The following is a 16,575-nucleotide window of genomic DNA, read 5'->3' as shown; positions in this document are numbered from 1 at the left end:
GTGTTTCACTGCTGGGGTTGACCCACAAAGGCCTTCTTCATCAATATCTTTATCAATGATCTGGATAAGGGGATTGAGAGCAACCTCAGTAAGCTTGCAGATTACACCAAATTGGGTGCAAACCTGAGGGTAGGGCAGATGTATAGAGGCATCTGGATGGTCCTAGGTGAGTGGTATGAGGTTCAACAAGGCCAAGCGCTGGGTCCTGCACCTGGGTCACAACAACCTCATGAATGCTCCAGGCTTGGGGCAGAGTGACTGGAAACTGCTTGGTAGAAAAGGACCTGGGGGTGCTGGTTGACAGCAGCTGAAGATGTGCCAGCATGTGCCCAGGTGGCAAAGAAGGCCACCAGCATCCTGGCCTGGATCAGGAATAGTGGGGCCAGCAGGATCGGGGCAGGGATTGTCCTACTGTACTGGGCACTGGTGAGGCCACATCTCAAATACTGAGATCACTTTTGGGCTTTACACTCCAAGAATGACATTGAGGAGCTGGAGGAGGTCCAGAGAAGGGCAACAAGATGGTGAAGAGTCTAGGGAACAAGTCTTGAAAGGAGCAGTTGAGGGACCTGGGATTGTTTAGCCTGGAGAAAAGGAGCCTGAGGGGAGACTTGTTCTCTACAACTCCCTGAAAGGAGGTTGGAGTGAGGTGGGGGGCAGTTTCTTCTCCCAAGGAACAAGTGACACAGGAAGAAACAGCCTCAAGTTGCACCAGGGTAGGTTTAGGTTGAACATAAGGAACAATTTCTTACCCAAAGGAGTTGTCAAGGCCTGGCCCAGGCTTAACAGGGCAGTGGTGGAGTCCCCATCCCTAAAGGGATTTAAAAGCTTTGTAGATGTGATGCTGAGGCACATGGTTTAGTGGTGACCTGGCAGTACTAGCTTAACAGTTGGACTCAATGATCGTAAAGCTCTCTTCTAACCAAAATTATTCTGAATCTGTGATTTCTGTTTTTCCTTCACTTGGCCTTTTCTCTCGTGTGCCCACCATCATCAATCAGAAAAGGATCAAATGGAACCCCTGAAATAAAAGGGATTTGGGAATTTCAGAATCGAGCAGGAAAATAGCATCCTTCATGTGAGTGAATGATCAGCCTGGCATCACTGCACCAGCTCTTGGCACATGGTGGCCTCTTGATATATTGAAGATCAAGCTTTCTCCATGGGAAGCTCTTTGTCCTGTGTTCTGCCCAGATTTTGTCAGGACTTAAAAGAAAAGAAAGGAAAAACCAAACCCAAACCCCAAACTCAGACAGGAAAGCACGTGGAGATTCCACTCTGCTCAGGTCTTGCTGCCTACTCAGTGCAGCAGATGCATGGTGCGATGGCCTTGCTTTAGAGATGAGCTGTGGGCTCAGGGCTGCAGCCTTGTGGGGTGAGAGAAGAGGGTCGGGCTCTTTGGAAGAACATTGTTGTGTTTCTGTTCACAGCTGAGTCCTGGCAGATGCCCCTGAACTTTGCTTTGTGCTTCTGCAGAGGAGTTAATGAAGTCCTGCAAGGGCAGGAGCCAGCGTTGTTAGGAAGAGCACTCACAGCATGTTCAGCATCCTTCCTACCACAGATAGACCTGAATTCTTTCCTACTATTACTCCTCTGAATGTAAATATCTTGGAGACATTTACATGGTATTTCTTTTTAAGTATATAATGTTTTCATTCAAAAGTATCATAATTCTTAAAAGACCTGTCAGAGGCTCTGACATGTAATTAATTTCTCTAAAGCTCTATTTTCTGAGAGCTACAACCTCACCCAGAGAACACCTGCGCTTATTCATAACTCTGCAGGGGAAAAAAAAGCCACATCTTCTTCTTCTCTTTCTTCCCCCACTTCTCCATAAAAAGATTTTCCTTCACTTTGGATACTCCCTCTCCATCAAGCCTCATGCTCTGCAACGAATAAAAGTCCTCGGTGTGTACAAGCCATGTGGAGACAGGAGGCAGCACGTTGGGTTTGGTCTAGTGACCTTTTGTTTCTTCAGCTCTAAGCCAAAAACACTCTTGCAACTTTAATTATGGAACAGTTGTCACTAACCCATAATCTCGTCCATCTCCTCTAATTCCTGGGTGTGTAGGTGGGCTTTCAGTCAGTCTAGGAGGCTCTTTATTTTTACCTGGTAGATATATTTTTCTCTTCTCCTTGGGAGGAGTTTATTAAACTTCAACAATGTGATGCTGCTTTGCAGGAACTATGAAGGAGGAGATGTTGCTTAAAGGGGGCAAGCAAAAGATGGGGACAATTTTTATAGCAGGGCTTGTTGGGACAGGACAAGGGCTGATGGTTTAAACTAAAAGAGGGGGTTTTAGACTGGAGAGAAGGAAGAAGCCGTTTGCAGTGAGGCTGATGGGACACTGGCCCAGGTTGCCCAGAGAGGTGGTAGATGCCCCATCCCTAGAGCTATTCCAGGTCAGGTTATTTTGGGCTGCTCTGAGAACCTGCTCTAGCTGAAGATATCCCTGCTGACTGCATGGGGATTAGACTAGAGACCTTTAAAGGTCCCTTCCCACCCAAACCATTCTCTGATTATGAAATCCCAGCAGTAATAGGATGATGCCTTCTTTAAAATGCTTGGAATCTCGGTGACCTCACTCATGCTTTCTGTCTGTGTTATTATTTTCTCTCTGGAGATGTTTTGTGTACTGGAAGTGACAATTTTATACTATTGGAGAATTATTGTTTCTGCTTTTGTTCTGTGTTTTATTCATTGCCAGTCCTTAGTGACTATGTTAAAACAGGCCACATGGGACATTTTACCCCCAGTCACTATAAACCAGCTGGGCAAAACTCAGGTGAGCAGAGCCATGCTTGTGCTTCTGAGCTTACCACTACCAGCTTATCATACTGATAAAACAAAGATTTGACTGGCAGGTTGAAGCTTTCTACTCTTAGCCTTCAGCCTGGTTCCTGTGGGTTACAGACACTGAGGTGCTGGTGCAGATCCAGAGAAGGGCAACAAAGCTGGTGAAAGGTCTGGGGAATAGGTCTGGTGAGGAGCAGCTGAGGGACCTGTGGTGGCTCGTCCTGGAAACAGGGAGTCTGCAGAGTCTTCCTGCTCTCTGCAACTATCTGAAAGGAGGTTGTAGAGAGGTGGATGTTGGTCTCTTCTCACATGTCACAACTGCTAGGGTAAGAGGAATTGGCATCAAGTTACACCAAGGGAAGTTTAGGTTGGAGATTAGGAAAAACATCTATACCAAAAGGCTTATCAAAAACTGTCCCAGGGTGCCCAGGAAAGTGGTTGAATCATCATCACTGGACATATTTAAAAGATGTCTAGATATGGTGCGCAAGGATATGGTGTAGTAGTGGCCCTGGTAGAGTTAGATAATGGTTGAACTTGATCTCAGAGGTCATTTCCAGCCTTGGTGATTCTGCAGTTCTGTGAAACACTGAAGAGTGAGAAGTGTGGCTGGCATACTTGGCCACCTTGAAAAGTTGCCATTATTCTTCCTTTGTATATCATAGAACCATTTAGGTTGGAAAATATCTTTAAGATCAAAGTCCAACCATTAACAGCACTGCCAAGTGTGATGATCATACTTCAAGTCCTTTCTAGACTGTGTTTCTGGGAGGACATCTGGCCTGTCCCTTGGAGGACAACCAGTTCAGACCAAGCCAAAACAGGTCCATGTCATGGAGCACAGAAGCTGCCATACTCATTACCACAAGGTTCTGGTCAACCAGCAGTGTCAACAAGGTTGAAAATAATTAGGGAAATTAACAGGATGAATTGTGGACATAGGCTCTGAATGCCGAAGCCCCTCAGCTGCAGATAGCCCAAGGAACGTGCAGTGATGGAGCTTCTCCCCTTTTCTTTTGTATCTGGTGGTGACCATGCATGGATAAGCCTCTCTCAGAGCATCACCTCTGCACTTCAGAAAGGTGATGGTGATCATAGTATACAGAAGTGTTGATTATAACCTTCTGTACAGTGAAGATGATGGTCCCGTCATCCACACTGAGTGAACTGAAAGTGAGCAACAGGTTCAGATCCTCCAAACCTAGCTGCCCATAGCCAGTTGAAGTGGAAGATCTTTGCATGTTTCTGTTCTGTCTGGCAAACCATAAGGGCATGCAAACCACATCTACCAGGTGACAGTCAGTTGAAGCTCCTTACTCTACTCAGCTCTCCTTCTCCCAGAGCTTCCTCAGGCAGCAAACAACCCCCTCTCCAGAAGTCATGCTGGCCCATGTGCGGGACTGGTGGTGGTTCTGTGGTCTCCTGAGAAGCCTCTGGTTCTCCTGAGGCTTAAGATGTTTTATTAATATTGTCATTAATAGATAGTTTTTAAACTTAATTTATTAATATTTCTATTAATATATATTTAATAGGCAGGAGATATGATCAAGGAGGCGTGAAGTTGTAGACTTAGTGGAAAACGCAGAGCAGCTTTCACACTTAGAAGTTAATCTTCTTCCAGTTGCATGGAGATAACTCCCAAGGCCGCCTGATCTGTGCTTTCTGTGACGTTTTGAGTCACTCCTGATAGAACACATCAGTGATGCTTCTGCTGGAGCTTTGCTCAACCTCTGTGGGAGCCCAGGGTGGTGGGGAGGGTGCAGGTGCTGGTAGAAGAGAAGGGTCTTACTGCAGCAGACCGATTTGGCGTGGTGAGAGCTTTGAAATACGGATTTGCATCAAAGTTAAAACTCTCAGGATTGGTTCAGAATTCCTCTGAATATGCAAAGGAATGGAGTTACTGATGCTTGTTATTCTTATCTCGCTCTCAGTGGCACAACATCTTTAAGTTCAGCGAAGGTTTCACTTGCTAAGACGGTTGTAAAGATTTCACGTTAATTAAGAGGACTCCACTGCAAATCTGAATATGAATGAACTGCAGTTGCTGAACCCAGGGCAGAGAATGCAGTGGGAAGATCAGACATTGACAAATGTTGATTTTTAAAAACAACACCAAAACCAAACACACAAAACCCCCCACCAAAAAATCACTGGAAACAATACTGCAATCTAGTTCCTGTTCTGCAAGAGAGGAAAAAGTTGACTTCCAGTTGCCAGAAGGAAAAAATAGAGATTGTGAGCTGAATTTATAGTCAAAGAGGTGGAATTATGTCTGTTGGGACCATGCGAGAGGGTCCATGCCCAGTGATTCGGCTACATCTCACCCTCTTCTTAGGCACATAATGGTTTGAATATGGGAGGGTCTTCAGTGGAGGAAGAGAGGAAATCTGGGCTGGATCCTGATCTTGGTTTTGTTGTTTTGGAGAAGTACCATCAAATCCAGTCGATCTCAGCTGGTGGCTGTATAACCAAAATGAAACTGCCCCCAGTGAGAACAGTGCAGGTCCTGGTAGGTGTCAGAGGAACAAGGCTTCCAATGCAGGACCTCTTATCATGAAGTGTTTTGCAAAAAGAATAAGATCAGAGATATTTTTTCCCCCAAAATACTGCTTTTTGAGAAGTTTTTCATATCTGCCAGCACCGGGAAGACTGGAGCAGTAGGTGGTAGCTAGGACGAGCTGTTGTCGCTTAGGATATCTACATTCCTCTTCTAACTCCAGGAAGAGTTGCCGTTGTCTGAACAACAAATCATCTTGGGGGGCTTGGAGTAAGTCCTCTCCTCTTCATCCATCTGGAGATCACGATGCTTACCTGCTTTTGCAAGTTCAGGTGATGTGAAGGGACATGCAGAGCACCACTCCACCTTCTAAAGAAGGACTTTGGGGAAGGAAATGGTGATGTATAGCATTTTAACCTCACCAAAATATATCAGACATGGCATTTGGAGGTGAAAATGAAAATGCAGTAGCCTAAATAAATTGTCTTTGTCCTCTTGAGAAGGGTGAGGGCAGCACTTGAGGCTGTGCCAGGACTTTTTTTCTTGTTGTTATTTTTCATTCACGGTTCCGTGAGCCGATCCCAGGAATTGTACTGACTGTGGTTATGTTTCTGGAAATGCGCAGGTTGGCCAGATGCAGTGGGGCATGGAGTGAACAGAAAGAGGTTAAATTGATGGATGACCAACAAGAGCAGGATTGTGCCTCAGAAGACCAAGAAACTATCCTGATTAATGGGGTGAAAGAAAATGGTAAGGAACTTAATTACAGTACATGAGGGAGCAGCGACAACTTGCAAGCCAACTTATTTTCCTAATTCCTTCCGTGTGTGTAATTTTGGCTGTTTGCAGGTGTCTCTGCCATGTGGAGCAGCAGGGTAAATGGGTATTTGCTGCCAGATGTCACTCCAGTTCTGAATCTACACCTTCTAGAGCCTTACCAAGGCTCACTTTTGCCCATGCATATGCATGGTTGGAGATGTTTATGAGCACGCGCGGTTTGAATTATGGATTTTAGGTTGGCATCTTAGGGGAAAAAGCCACACAAGACTCTGTAGCAACTCTGTCTGTTGGGATTCTTTCTCTCTCTTTGCAATTACAAACCCACTTGAAAATCTCAGCAAAATTAGACTGAAGGATGCTTAGTCCCAACCAACTGGGGAAAAATTAGAGGCTGGGTAAAATATACAAACCCAGTTTAGCACCCATGGAAAAGGAATGTTGGGCTTGTGAGCTCAGTATGGCTTTTTCTGTGGTGCCCATCAGACAGCACATGGGATCCCTTGGCCTGGGACACCACAGAAATGCTGCTGGCCACAGCAGTCACTCATTCCAGCTTCCATTGATATCAGTGGGGATCAGCCCCTTCCAGCAGGCTGCCCAGAGTACCTCACTTTGTCTATTTAATCAATTCCATATTTGCTTTCAAAAGCAATAACCTAGAAGTAACTTCAGAGCAATATGTAGAAATAAAAGTGCTCTGCTGCCTAAAAACCTGACTGAAGTGTGTCTCTGAGCATCTCCTCGAGTCACTTTGGACTTTAGTCACCACAGTAAATGCAGCAGTATACCAGCATTGGGGCAGAGCTCCGTTTTTTATTTCTTCACTGTGTTTTCAGGTTTCATTTGATGGTATTTTACATTTTGTATTTGCCTATATATCGTAGAGAGAGATTTCTTTTCTGTCAGTTTGACCCTATTGTATACTAAGGACTTGGTCCTTTGACATCTTGCATGTTTAGATCCTTCTGTTTTGAGGGTGATGGAGCATTGGAATGGGCTGCCCAGAGAGGTTGTGGAGTCTCCTTCTTTGGAGACTTTCAAAACCCATCTGGATGTGTTCCTATGCAATCTGATCTAGGCAAACCTGCTTTAGAGGGGGGGCTGACTACACATCTCCAGAGGACCCTTCCAGTTCTTACCATTCTGTGATTCTGCTATCTCAAAACAGCGTGGATGGAGACAAATTTGGGGTTTGTTCATTACCAGAAATTTGGAACAACTTCAGACATGTGGGTGCCCGTGAGGACCCCCCAATATACTGGAGGCAGGTGAAGTGTATGCTTGTGCTTGCCTCTGTGATGTCATTTTGGAGGTATCCATCTTTGTTAGCCCATGTCCTTCATGGCTACACATGGTAAAGCTGCAGCTGATGACAGCTGCTGGAGATCCAAGGAGATCTTCTAGCCATGGTCTCCTTGCCTAATCTAATAGGCAGTAAAATCAGCACTTACCTGCTCAGTAAAGATGGGTGATTTCTAGAACCTGATACCACTGCCATGAAATTCAGTTAAACAAGGCTTTTAAAGTGCTTTAATTAAACACGGTTGTGTGGGAGTTGCTGCTGAATCCAAAGCACTGAACCAACAAGTAACTGTGATGCCACCACCTCCCTGTTGATGGCACTAGGGATGGGGCTGATGCTCTTTGCATCCTCTCACCAGTCGCTGGCTGAAGTGAATCCAGAGCAGCCCTTTGGTAGCTGCAATGCCCACTTAGGGACTATCTCCCTTCAGAGCTGAGTGACAGCAGGGTGGGTCAGTACTTTTTCCCCCAGTGTGCTTTGTGGATGGCTGTTCAGTTGTACCAGGGAAGGTGTTACTGCTTCTCCAGCTTTTTCGGTTTTTATCTGTAGGGTTTTTTGAGTGTCATCGCCGGGTTGTGCACCTGATTTTAGGGTGAGATAAGCTCCAGAAAATCAAGTTTTGGTATTTCACAAGAGTTAAGTTTGCATCCACCAGTATAAACCTAAAGAAACGCCCAGGGACAGTTTACCTTACATAATAGCATCTCTACGTGTGCATTGCAGCATCTGAGATTGACTTTCAGTTTCTGCCTCCCCCTTTTTTGACTCTTATAGCATTCACAGACATTCTTCTTTTCTCTTCACATTTCCATGTTTTCTGACACTTCCAAGATGATTTTTCTTTTCCTTCTGGAGTGGAACAGCACTAGTTAATTTGTTTTGGTGTTTGAAGGGAAAAAAGTCACCACCTCTGCATTTCTGATACAAAAACTCGTGGGAGGGACTCAAAAATCAGATTTTATTTAGTTTTTGAGGAAAGCAGGTTCATGTGAATCTCATGAGGCTCAACAAGCCAAGTGCAGGATCCTGCACCTGGGTCAGGATAGTCCCTGGTATAAGTCTGTGCTGAGGATGAATGGCTGGAGAGCAGCCCTCTGCAGAAGGACTTAGGGGTGCTGGGGGTTGAAAAGCTGCACATGAGCCAGCACTGTGCACTCCCAGCCCAGAGCCAGCTGTGTCCCGGTAGTGTGGGCAGCAGCTGGAGGGAGGAGATTCTGCCCCTCTCCTCTCCTCCGCTCTGCTCCACTGCACATGCAGAGCTGGGGCCAGCTCTGGAGTCCTTAGTTCAAGAGAGACAGGGAACTACTGGAGAGAGTCCAGTGGATGACATGAAGATGCTGAAGGGCCTGGAGCATCTCTGTGAGGAGGAAAGGCTGTGATGTTTAGCCTAGAGAAGAGCAGCCTGAGAGGGCACCCAGAGGGTGGGGTCAAGAGGACAGGACCAGAGCCTTCTCAGTAGTGCCCAGTGACAGGACAAGGGGCAACAGGGGCAAACTGGAACCCAGGAGGTTCCATGTGGACATAAGGAGAAGCTTTGCTGCGGGGAGTGCCAGAGCCCTGGAGCAGGCTTCCCAGAGAGGTTGTGGAGTCTCCTTGTTCAGAGAGATTCCAAACCCAGCTGGACATTGTGATCCTGGGCAAGCTGCTGTGGGTCCCCCTGATGTAGCAGGAGAATTGGACTAGATGATCTCCAGAAGTCCCATCCAACCCTCACCATTCTACACAGGAGGAAACTTGCTTTGAAAAATACCCAACTTGTTGCAGAGGGTCACAGGAGCCATGTAGGTGTCAGATCTCTTTGGATGCTCCATGTCTTGCTCCACTTGCATTTTAAAACACTTGTTCCTCCTGGGAAAGCCTGCGCTGCTTCTGCTCTCCTCCCTCCAGCCTTCAGTGGAGCCAGCAAAGAAGTATTACATGAGCAGCTACAAAAGCCCTGGGCTCAGCTCTGAGTCGGCAGAGGTCTGGACCGGTGTGAATGCAGACATTGGTGTATTTTTATTAACACAGAGATATCAGAGCATGTTGGTGGATGAAAAGGCACCAGATTTAAATTTCAAGGGTTGTATCGTCCGTTGAGCCAGAAGTCAGATAAAAGTATATTCAGAACTTTATTCTGCCATAAAAGAATGAGATGAGGTAAAAAATACAAAATCCTTAGCTTAAAAAACCCCTTACATGATTGAAAGGGCATTTTTTTAGGGAACAGGGAAGAATGGCAAAACCCACGATAATTCCAACAGCAATTGCTTTAAATTCTGTGTTACTTCCTACATTCCCATGGCATGGACAGTGACAAAAAGGTTCCTGAGTTTATAGGAGTTACCGAGTCATAGAATGGTTTGGGTTGGAAAGGACCTTAAAGATCATTTAGTTCTAACCCCTTGCCATGGGCAGGGACACCCTGCACTAGACCAGGTTGCTCAAGGGCCTGTCCAGCCTGGCCATCCACAACTTCCCTGGGCAACCTCACCACCCTGACTTTGAAGAATTTCTTTCTCAGTCTAAATCTCCCACATTTCAGTTTCAATCCATTCCCCCTTGTCCTATAACAACAAGCCCTTGGAAAAAGTCCCTCCCCAGCTCTCCTTTAGCTCTCTTCAGGTACTGGAAGGCCTATCTGTGGAGCCTTCTATTCTCCAGGCTGAACACTCCCAACTCTCTCAGCCTGTCCCCATAGGGGAGGTGCTCCAGCCCTCTGATCGTCTTTGTGGCCTCCACTGGACCTGCTGCAGCAGTTCAGTGTACTTCCTGGACACAGCACTCCAGGTGGACAGCCATAACTTTTGGATTCTCAAGCAGAAATGCAGTATGTTTAAGCTGCAGACCCTGAAGTGGGGGTTGCTTTGTTTCTTTAAGAATCTTATTTTTCCATTATTTTTTGCAGTGTTAATGGGAACGTTTGCATTAGGCTTGTTTTGGTTTTTAATAACCTTGTCAGATTTGAAAGGCAGTATCCAGGTAACGGTGTGTATGCGAGGAGCAAAGAAGGGATGATTTGGGGGTTTTAAATGTACTCTTGTAACTGTTCCACCTGGCTGCTCTCTCTTCCCTGCGTGTCACCCTAATGAAGGTCTACAGGAAAGATAGGGACAATCAGCTGGGCATGTTGTGGCAGGACAAGGGGTGACAGTTTAAACTAAAAGAGGGAGATTCAGACTAGAGCAAAGGTTGAAAATCTTTACACTGAGGGTGGTAAGACCCTGGCCCAGGTTGCCCAGAGAGGTGGGAGATGTCCCATCACTGGAACCATTCCAAGTCAAGTTGTCTGGGGCTCTGTGCAATCTCCTCTAGTTGCAGATGTCCCTGCTGACTGCAGGAGTGTTGGACTAGATGAGTTTTAAAGAGCCCTGCCCACTCAAACACTTCCCTGATTCCATGAATCAGATGCAGAAGGGAAGGATTGTGCAGTCATGGGAAGGGTGTCTACCACATCCTGAAAGAGCAGTTGGGAAAAGTCCTCACCAAACCCTAGGGAGAAAGGGTACAAGTTGTCAAGCTGGAGCAGCACTGCCAGCATTGTAAATCCTCTCTCTTCTTCTCTCTTTTGTGCCTCCCTTTTCCCCACCCCTTGCCCAGAATCGCATGTCCTGGACAGTGATGAGAGGCCTTGCACCGCTGCCGAGGCCGCAGTACCGTTCTCCGCCTTGACGACAGCTCCGAAGGAAAACCACGTGTGCCACCGGGCCCTGCCCCAGCTGACTTCAAAGAAGCCCTGCTTGCTGAGCCCCCCATCGCCTCTGAGGCTCACCGATGTCCCCGAGCACACCTTGGATGACTCCTCCGCCCACGCCATCTCCCTCACGTCCTGCGTGACAAAGGGCATGAGCTCCTGGTCGCTGCCGGGTGACTGCGAGAAGGCTCCGTTCACCATGATGGAGCCTGGAGGCATGTCGGCCTTGACGGGAGACTGCTTGATGCAGCCCAGCCGGACCTGTCTGGGCTGCTTTATTGAATCAAAGGACGGCATTGATGCAGAGCCGGGAATCAGCTTGAAAGTGGGGGATATAAATAGGGATTATGACACCTGTTCGGTCTCTGATATAGGGATTCACTGCATGAGCACAGGAGAAACCATGAGATATGGGGATCAACTGCTTTCAGACCAGCTTTTAAGCTTCCCTATGCATAAATCGAGGGCAGCAGACAAAAGAGATGCAGAGAAATCTGACAGTGATTCAGAGGACCCCACTCAGAAAAATTATTACGAGGGACTGCTATTAGACAAATGCAACGGTGAGGAACCTTTACTAACAAATCCCAACCAGGAATGGGGCTATTTTGAGTCTTTCATTAGTGAAAGCAAAATTGAGCTGCTTGACCTCTGCTCCAAAAACGAGCTTTCTGTAAATCTGTTTTCCGAGGAAGATGTGGATAATTACATGTTCGATGACGATGATTCCACCTTGGGAAGCGATGTCTGCTCCCTAAAGATTAGATACGAATCCTTCCAGGACAACGTGCGGGAGAAGACCACCGCCCTACAAGAGGACGCCCAGTTTAACTTCTTCCCCAGCGTGTTCAGCAACTGCACCAAAAGGGACAGCAGGAGCACCCTGAAAAGGGGGCCCAGTGGTACCACCGACTCTTCTCAATTCAAATCTGAGGAAGGCATTATCTGGGGGGAGGAAGAGGAGGATGGCGAGGAAGAAGATGGCGAGGAGGAGGAGAAAGCTGCCTTAAATAAATCTTTGAACAGCACAGAGGTGGTGCAGTATGTGGGCTCCAAGAGGAGCCACTTCTTGGACTCGGTGAATTCAACGGAGGACTCTGGGGAGTTCAGCGACGACAGCACTTGCACGGAGTCCTCCTACGACGTGCTGCGGGATATCAAGGACTGCAGCCGGTACCTGTCCCGGGACCATTCTGGCTCCTTCATTCAGCAGAACTACGGGTTGCGGGCCAAGAGGAAAGTGCGATACAGCGACGACTACCTGTACGATGTGGACTCCATCGAGAATGAGAAGATCCTGGACAAGAAGGAGTGGCTCCCGGATGGGCCCAAGGAAGAAGACGATGACGAGTGGTGCCCCAAGAAACGGCGAAAAGTCTCTCGCAAGGAGCCCCCCGTTATCATCAAGTACATCATCATTAACAGGTTTAAAGGGGAGAAGCATATGCTGGTGAAGCTCAGCAAAGTGGATGCCAACGAGACAACTGTTACCCTAAACGAGGAGCTGCTCAGCAAATACAAGAAGCTGGCCCCACTGAAGGGTTTCTGGCAAGAGAGGCAGCAGAGCCGGCTGGATTTGCTCAGATCGTCTCTCTACCACAAGCAGAATTTCTATCTTAACGGCTCAGATGCTTCGTTCCTCCCTCACCCACGGAAGCGAAAATGCAAGCTAGCAAACAGGCACCGGATTCAAAGAATTAAAGCCATCGAGCAGTCAGTGAACAAGCTGGGCTCGTGCTCCTCAGATCACAAGCAGCCTTGCAGCAGCAAAGAGGACACAGGCCTGAAAGGGCTGCCAGCGCTGGCCATCGCCACCCCCAGCTGTGCCAACGGACTCCACGTCCATGACATCACGGGCATCGCCACAATGAAATGCAAGCCACAGGACCGGGAGCACAAGGGGACGGAGAGGAAAGTGCTTCGCAGAATCAAATTCAAAAGTGAAGCCAGGTTGAAGTGTAAGAAGATCAAAGCTGCTACCAGTACGGCGGAGGGCTCCCCGGCTCTGGAAAACCAGGACTCTGCAGCGTGCCTGAAGGATGAAAACATTCCTTGTGCTTCAGACAGCTCCCATCTCCCGGAGTGCCACGAGGATAAGGTTGCTAAAAATTCTCCTTTCCTACCATCCACCTCCTCTTCAGAGAAGCCTCTGCCATCTGCTAATATCACCACCAATGTACCCCTGATCCCTGGAGGGTATCTGCAGACATTGTTAGATGCTTCTGATTTGTCGAGCAACACCGGTATCTCATACTTCACCCAGCATCCCTCCGAGCAGCAGCAGCAGCAGCAGCAGCAGCACCCACTCCCCAGCATCGTCCCAGCAGAAAAGCCCTTCCCAGCTCTGCAGCCGGCACAGAGCTGTGTCCTCTCCCCGCCCTCTGAGTCGGAGCTGCAAGAGTCACCAGGACACTTGGAGATGGAGCAGAGCAGTTTTGGTAGCATGTGGTCAGCCAGCAAAGCCACCAGCAGCAACTGCCAGGACTTTCCCGGTGACATGCAGGATGCAGCCGGGCTTCCAAGCGAATTTGGCAGTAGTGGTGGTGGTGGTGGCGGGGGTGCAGATGGCCTCCCCACCTCTGGATACACTCAAGTCAATCTGAATAGCAGCAAATTGCTATACCAAAAAAATTACATGCCGGAGAGCCAACAAGTGCAGTCTGATGATTCTTATCAGTCATGTCACTTCAATAATGGAGAGGGGCGCTTCCATTTCCAGCGAGGCACACTGAGTACGGACGATGGCAGGCTCATTAGTTTTGATTCAGTGGGTTCATTGTCAGTTAGTTCTAGCAATTACAGTTCTTTAAGTTTAAAGTCTTGTGAAAAAGACGGCGAGGATGATATTAATGATGATTTCTTGGCCCACTGCAGTCCCAAGCTAGTGATCCAGCAGAGCATAGATGAAATCACCCCTTTGAAGGAGTCCACGGACCTTTTAGATATTTCCAACTTTACGCCTGACAAGTTCCGCCAGTCGTCGCTTTCAGAGATGTCCCCTCCGGACACTCCCAACCTGTCCCCACAGATAGCTGGCTCTGATGCCAAGCCTCTGGGCACACTGAAGGGCTTTCAGGAGAGCCCCCAAGCCGCCCTCAACAACTCCGAGAAGGTCAAGTGGAACTGTGCAGTCCTGCAGTCTGAGGATCAGGCAGATAATGGGTTTGCTTTAAATAATCACCAGTTCCAGTTCCATATGTTCAACGATGAAGATTCTGTCAGCCTTCTCGAAAAGAGTCCATGCTTGTCAACATTTAATGAGCCATCTGGTCAAATTAGCACCAATAGCAAAGTGTCAAAATCGAAGAGGAAAAGTTCATCCAGCAAGAATGTGGGTACAAACCAAAGCTCTTCCCAGAAAGCCACCCGGAAAAAATCACCCAAAACCAACAAAGGAGCTGATAAGCCTCAAGGGAAAAACTCCAGACAGGCACCCAAGTCCACCAGGAAAGGGAAAAACGCAGCAGGGGTCAACGGTGAGAAGGTTCCAGCCATTGGTGGCAGGGTGGTCAACCAGTTGAGCAACGTGGCCACCAGTACCAAAGGCCTCACTGAGGGCACTCAGCATTGCAGCCCAGCTGGGGTGAAGCTGGGCAAGCACAATGGGCTCTCTGGAGAGTGGGCACTGGGAAAAGAGGGGGGCACAGGCTGGTCGGAACCCAGCCTGGGCAATGCCACCAGCCTTCTGGATGATGATCAGAGGGAGTTTGAGGAACCTTCCAACATCCTGTCCAACATCGCGTCAGGAATGGCAGATGTCCAGAGGTTCATGATGGCCTCCATCGAACCCTTGTGGGGACCTGTTGGCCACAACAGTGTTCCAGACATATTCCGGTCACCAGAGTCCAACAGCCTGAAACTGAAAACTCTTAAAATTTTGGCAGGGACCCCCCAAGAGTCAAAGAAGAAGGCGAACAGCAACTCGCCGGCAGCGGCCAAGAACCACAAGTCAAACAACAAGGGCTCAAGCAAAAACGGCAAAGGGGCAACCTGCGATCCTGCTCGCCCCAACTGCTCAACTGGGTACACCACGGACCTTCCCGCTCCCTTTTTTGATAAAAACTTTAGTAACCTGAGCACTTTAGGCAATAATGGACCTACCCATAAAAAACTCTACCGTCACAAATCCAGTTCCAAATCGCTGAGGGATGAGAACTGTAAGATCAAGCGAACGGACCGCGAACAGCCCCACAAGGACCCTCCCGTGACAGCTGCTTTTGAGAAACTGAGGTAATGCTGCACCAAACTGGCTGGAATGCCCCTTTAACCTCCCTCCCACCTGCTAAGCCTGCTGTTCCTCAGTTTTTTTCCTTCCTGAAAGCAAAAGTTGCATGAAAAAAAAAAAAAAACAAAAAAAACAAAAACGAAACACACACAAAAAAAAACCACAAAAAAAAACCAAAACAAAAAAATACAAAACAAAGAAAGAAAAAAAAAAAAAAACAAACCAACAAACCAAGACGTTCCCTTTTCACAGTTTTGGTTTTTTGGGTTTGGGGTTGTTGTTGTTGGTTTTTTTTGTTGTTGGTTTGGTTGGTTTCTTTTTTAATTTTTTTTTTTTTTGCTTTTTTTTTTTTCCTTTTCCTGGTTCGTTTGGGGTTTTGTTTTTTTTTTTAAGTGCATGAAAATAATTCTTTCTTGCAAGCTACCTAAAAGAATGACCAATTTTCTGGCTTGGCTGGGGTTAAAAGCAACAACAAAACACAAAACTAACAAGGCTACTCTTGGGTTTGTTTTTTTTCCTGCTGTTTGTCTTCTTCGGTTTGTAATTACTCATTGGGGGAGTTCAAATAATAATAGTAATTGATAATAATAATAATAATCCTGATGACACTTTGTAATGATTTTGAGGAGGAAAGACTTTCTTTCTTTCTTTCTTTCTTTTTTGGTGGGGGGACTGGTTGGGGGTTTTTTTGTATAAAATAAACCACACACACACAAAAAAAAAAATAAGGTTATGCATCCAAAAAGCCAAGATCTTGAAACTTAAAAGGCTCTTTCCTTTGCAAATGAGAACTCGCATCCTAATTGAGCTTCACGTGGCAATTTTGAGTGCTTTCTGGCCCCCTCTGCTGTTTTATCTTCTAACCTGCATCATCTAAGGCTGCATCTTCTCTACCCGCCCGCCTTTAGCGCGTACCCTCCGTCGTGGTGGTGACTCCAGACGAGCTAAGATGGCATCAAAATGTTTGGTTTTCTTCCTGCAGGGAATCAGACTCCATTCTTCTTAAAGCAGAAACAACATTTTTGGGTTTTCTGAAGAAGAGACTCCCTTTTTCTAGAAAGACGGTTGATGTTGGTTCCTTTCTTATTTTGGCCTTTGTTTCCTTTTTTATGGTTTGCTTTGGTTCGAGGGGTTTCTTTTTCCTTTTTTTCTTCCCCCCTCTCCCCCCCATCGGTTCCTTTTCGAAACCTGCCTTGTGGTCTGTCGAACATGTAAGTGCTGAAAAAATGAAGAGTTTTGCAATTGTGGGAATTTTATTCTTTGACAGCAAACCTAATCTGGTATTCTCTGTGAAAGACTG

General features: G+C 47.1%; 1 protein-coding gene across 5 annotated transcripts in view; it reads left to right on the top strand.

Annotated features, from left to right (window-relative positions):
• NEXMIF (neurite extension and migration factor) overlaps window positions 1-16,275 on the top strand; it is a 202,342-nt gene extending 186,067 nt beyond the window's left edge. For all 5 annotated transcript variants that reach the window (XM_068151976.1, XM_068151977.1, XM_068151975.1 and 2 more), the window contains 2 exons: window positions 5,920-6,044; window positions 10,957-16,275. In XM_068151976.1, the coding sequence (XP_068008077.1) occupies window positions 5,969-6,044; window positions 10,957-15,284 (4,404 nt within the window). In that variant the 5' untranslated portion in view covers window positions 5,920-5,968 and the 3' untranslated portion in view covers window positions 15,285-16,275. The remainder of the gene's footprint in view (window positions 1-5,919; window positions 6,045-10,956) is intronic.
• Window positions 16,276-16,575: the final 300 nt, after the last annotated feature.

This window comes from Melanerpes formicivorus, unplaced genomic scaffold (assembly GCF_026170545.1).
Source record: "Melanerpes formicivorus ecotype bairdi unplaced genomic scaffold, bMelFor1.0.p_v2 SCAF_22, whole genome shotgun sequence".
Taxonomy (NCBI): Eukaryota; Metazoa; Chordata; class Aves; order Piciformes; family Picidae; genus Melanerpes; species Melanerpes formicivorus.
This window is presented reverse-complemented; position numbering and strand designations above follow the sequence as displayed.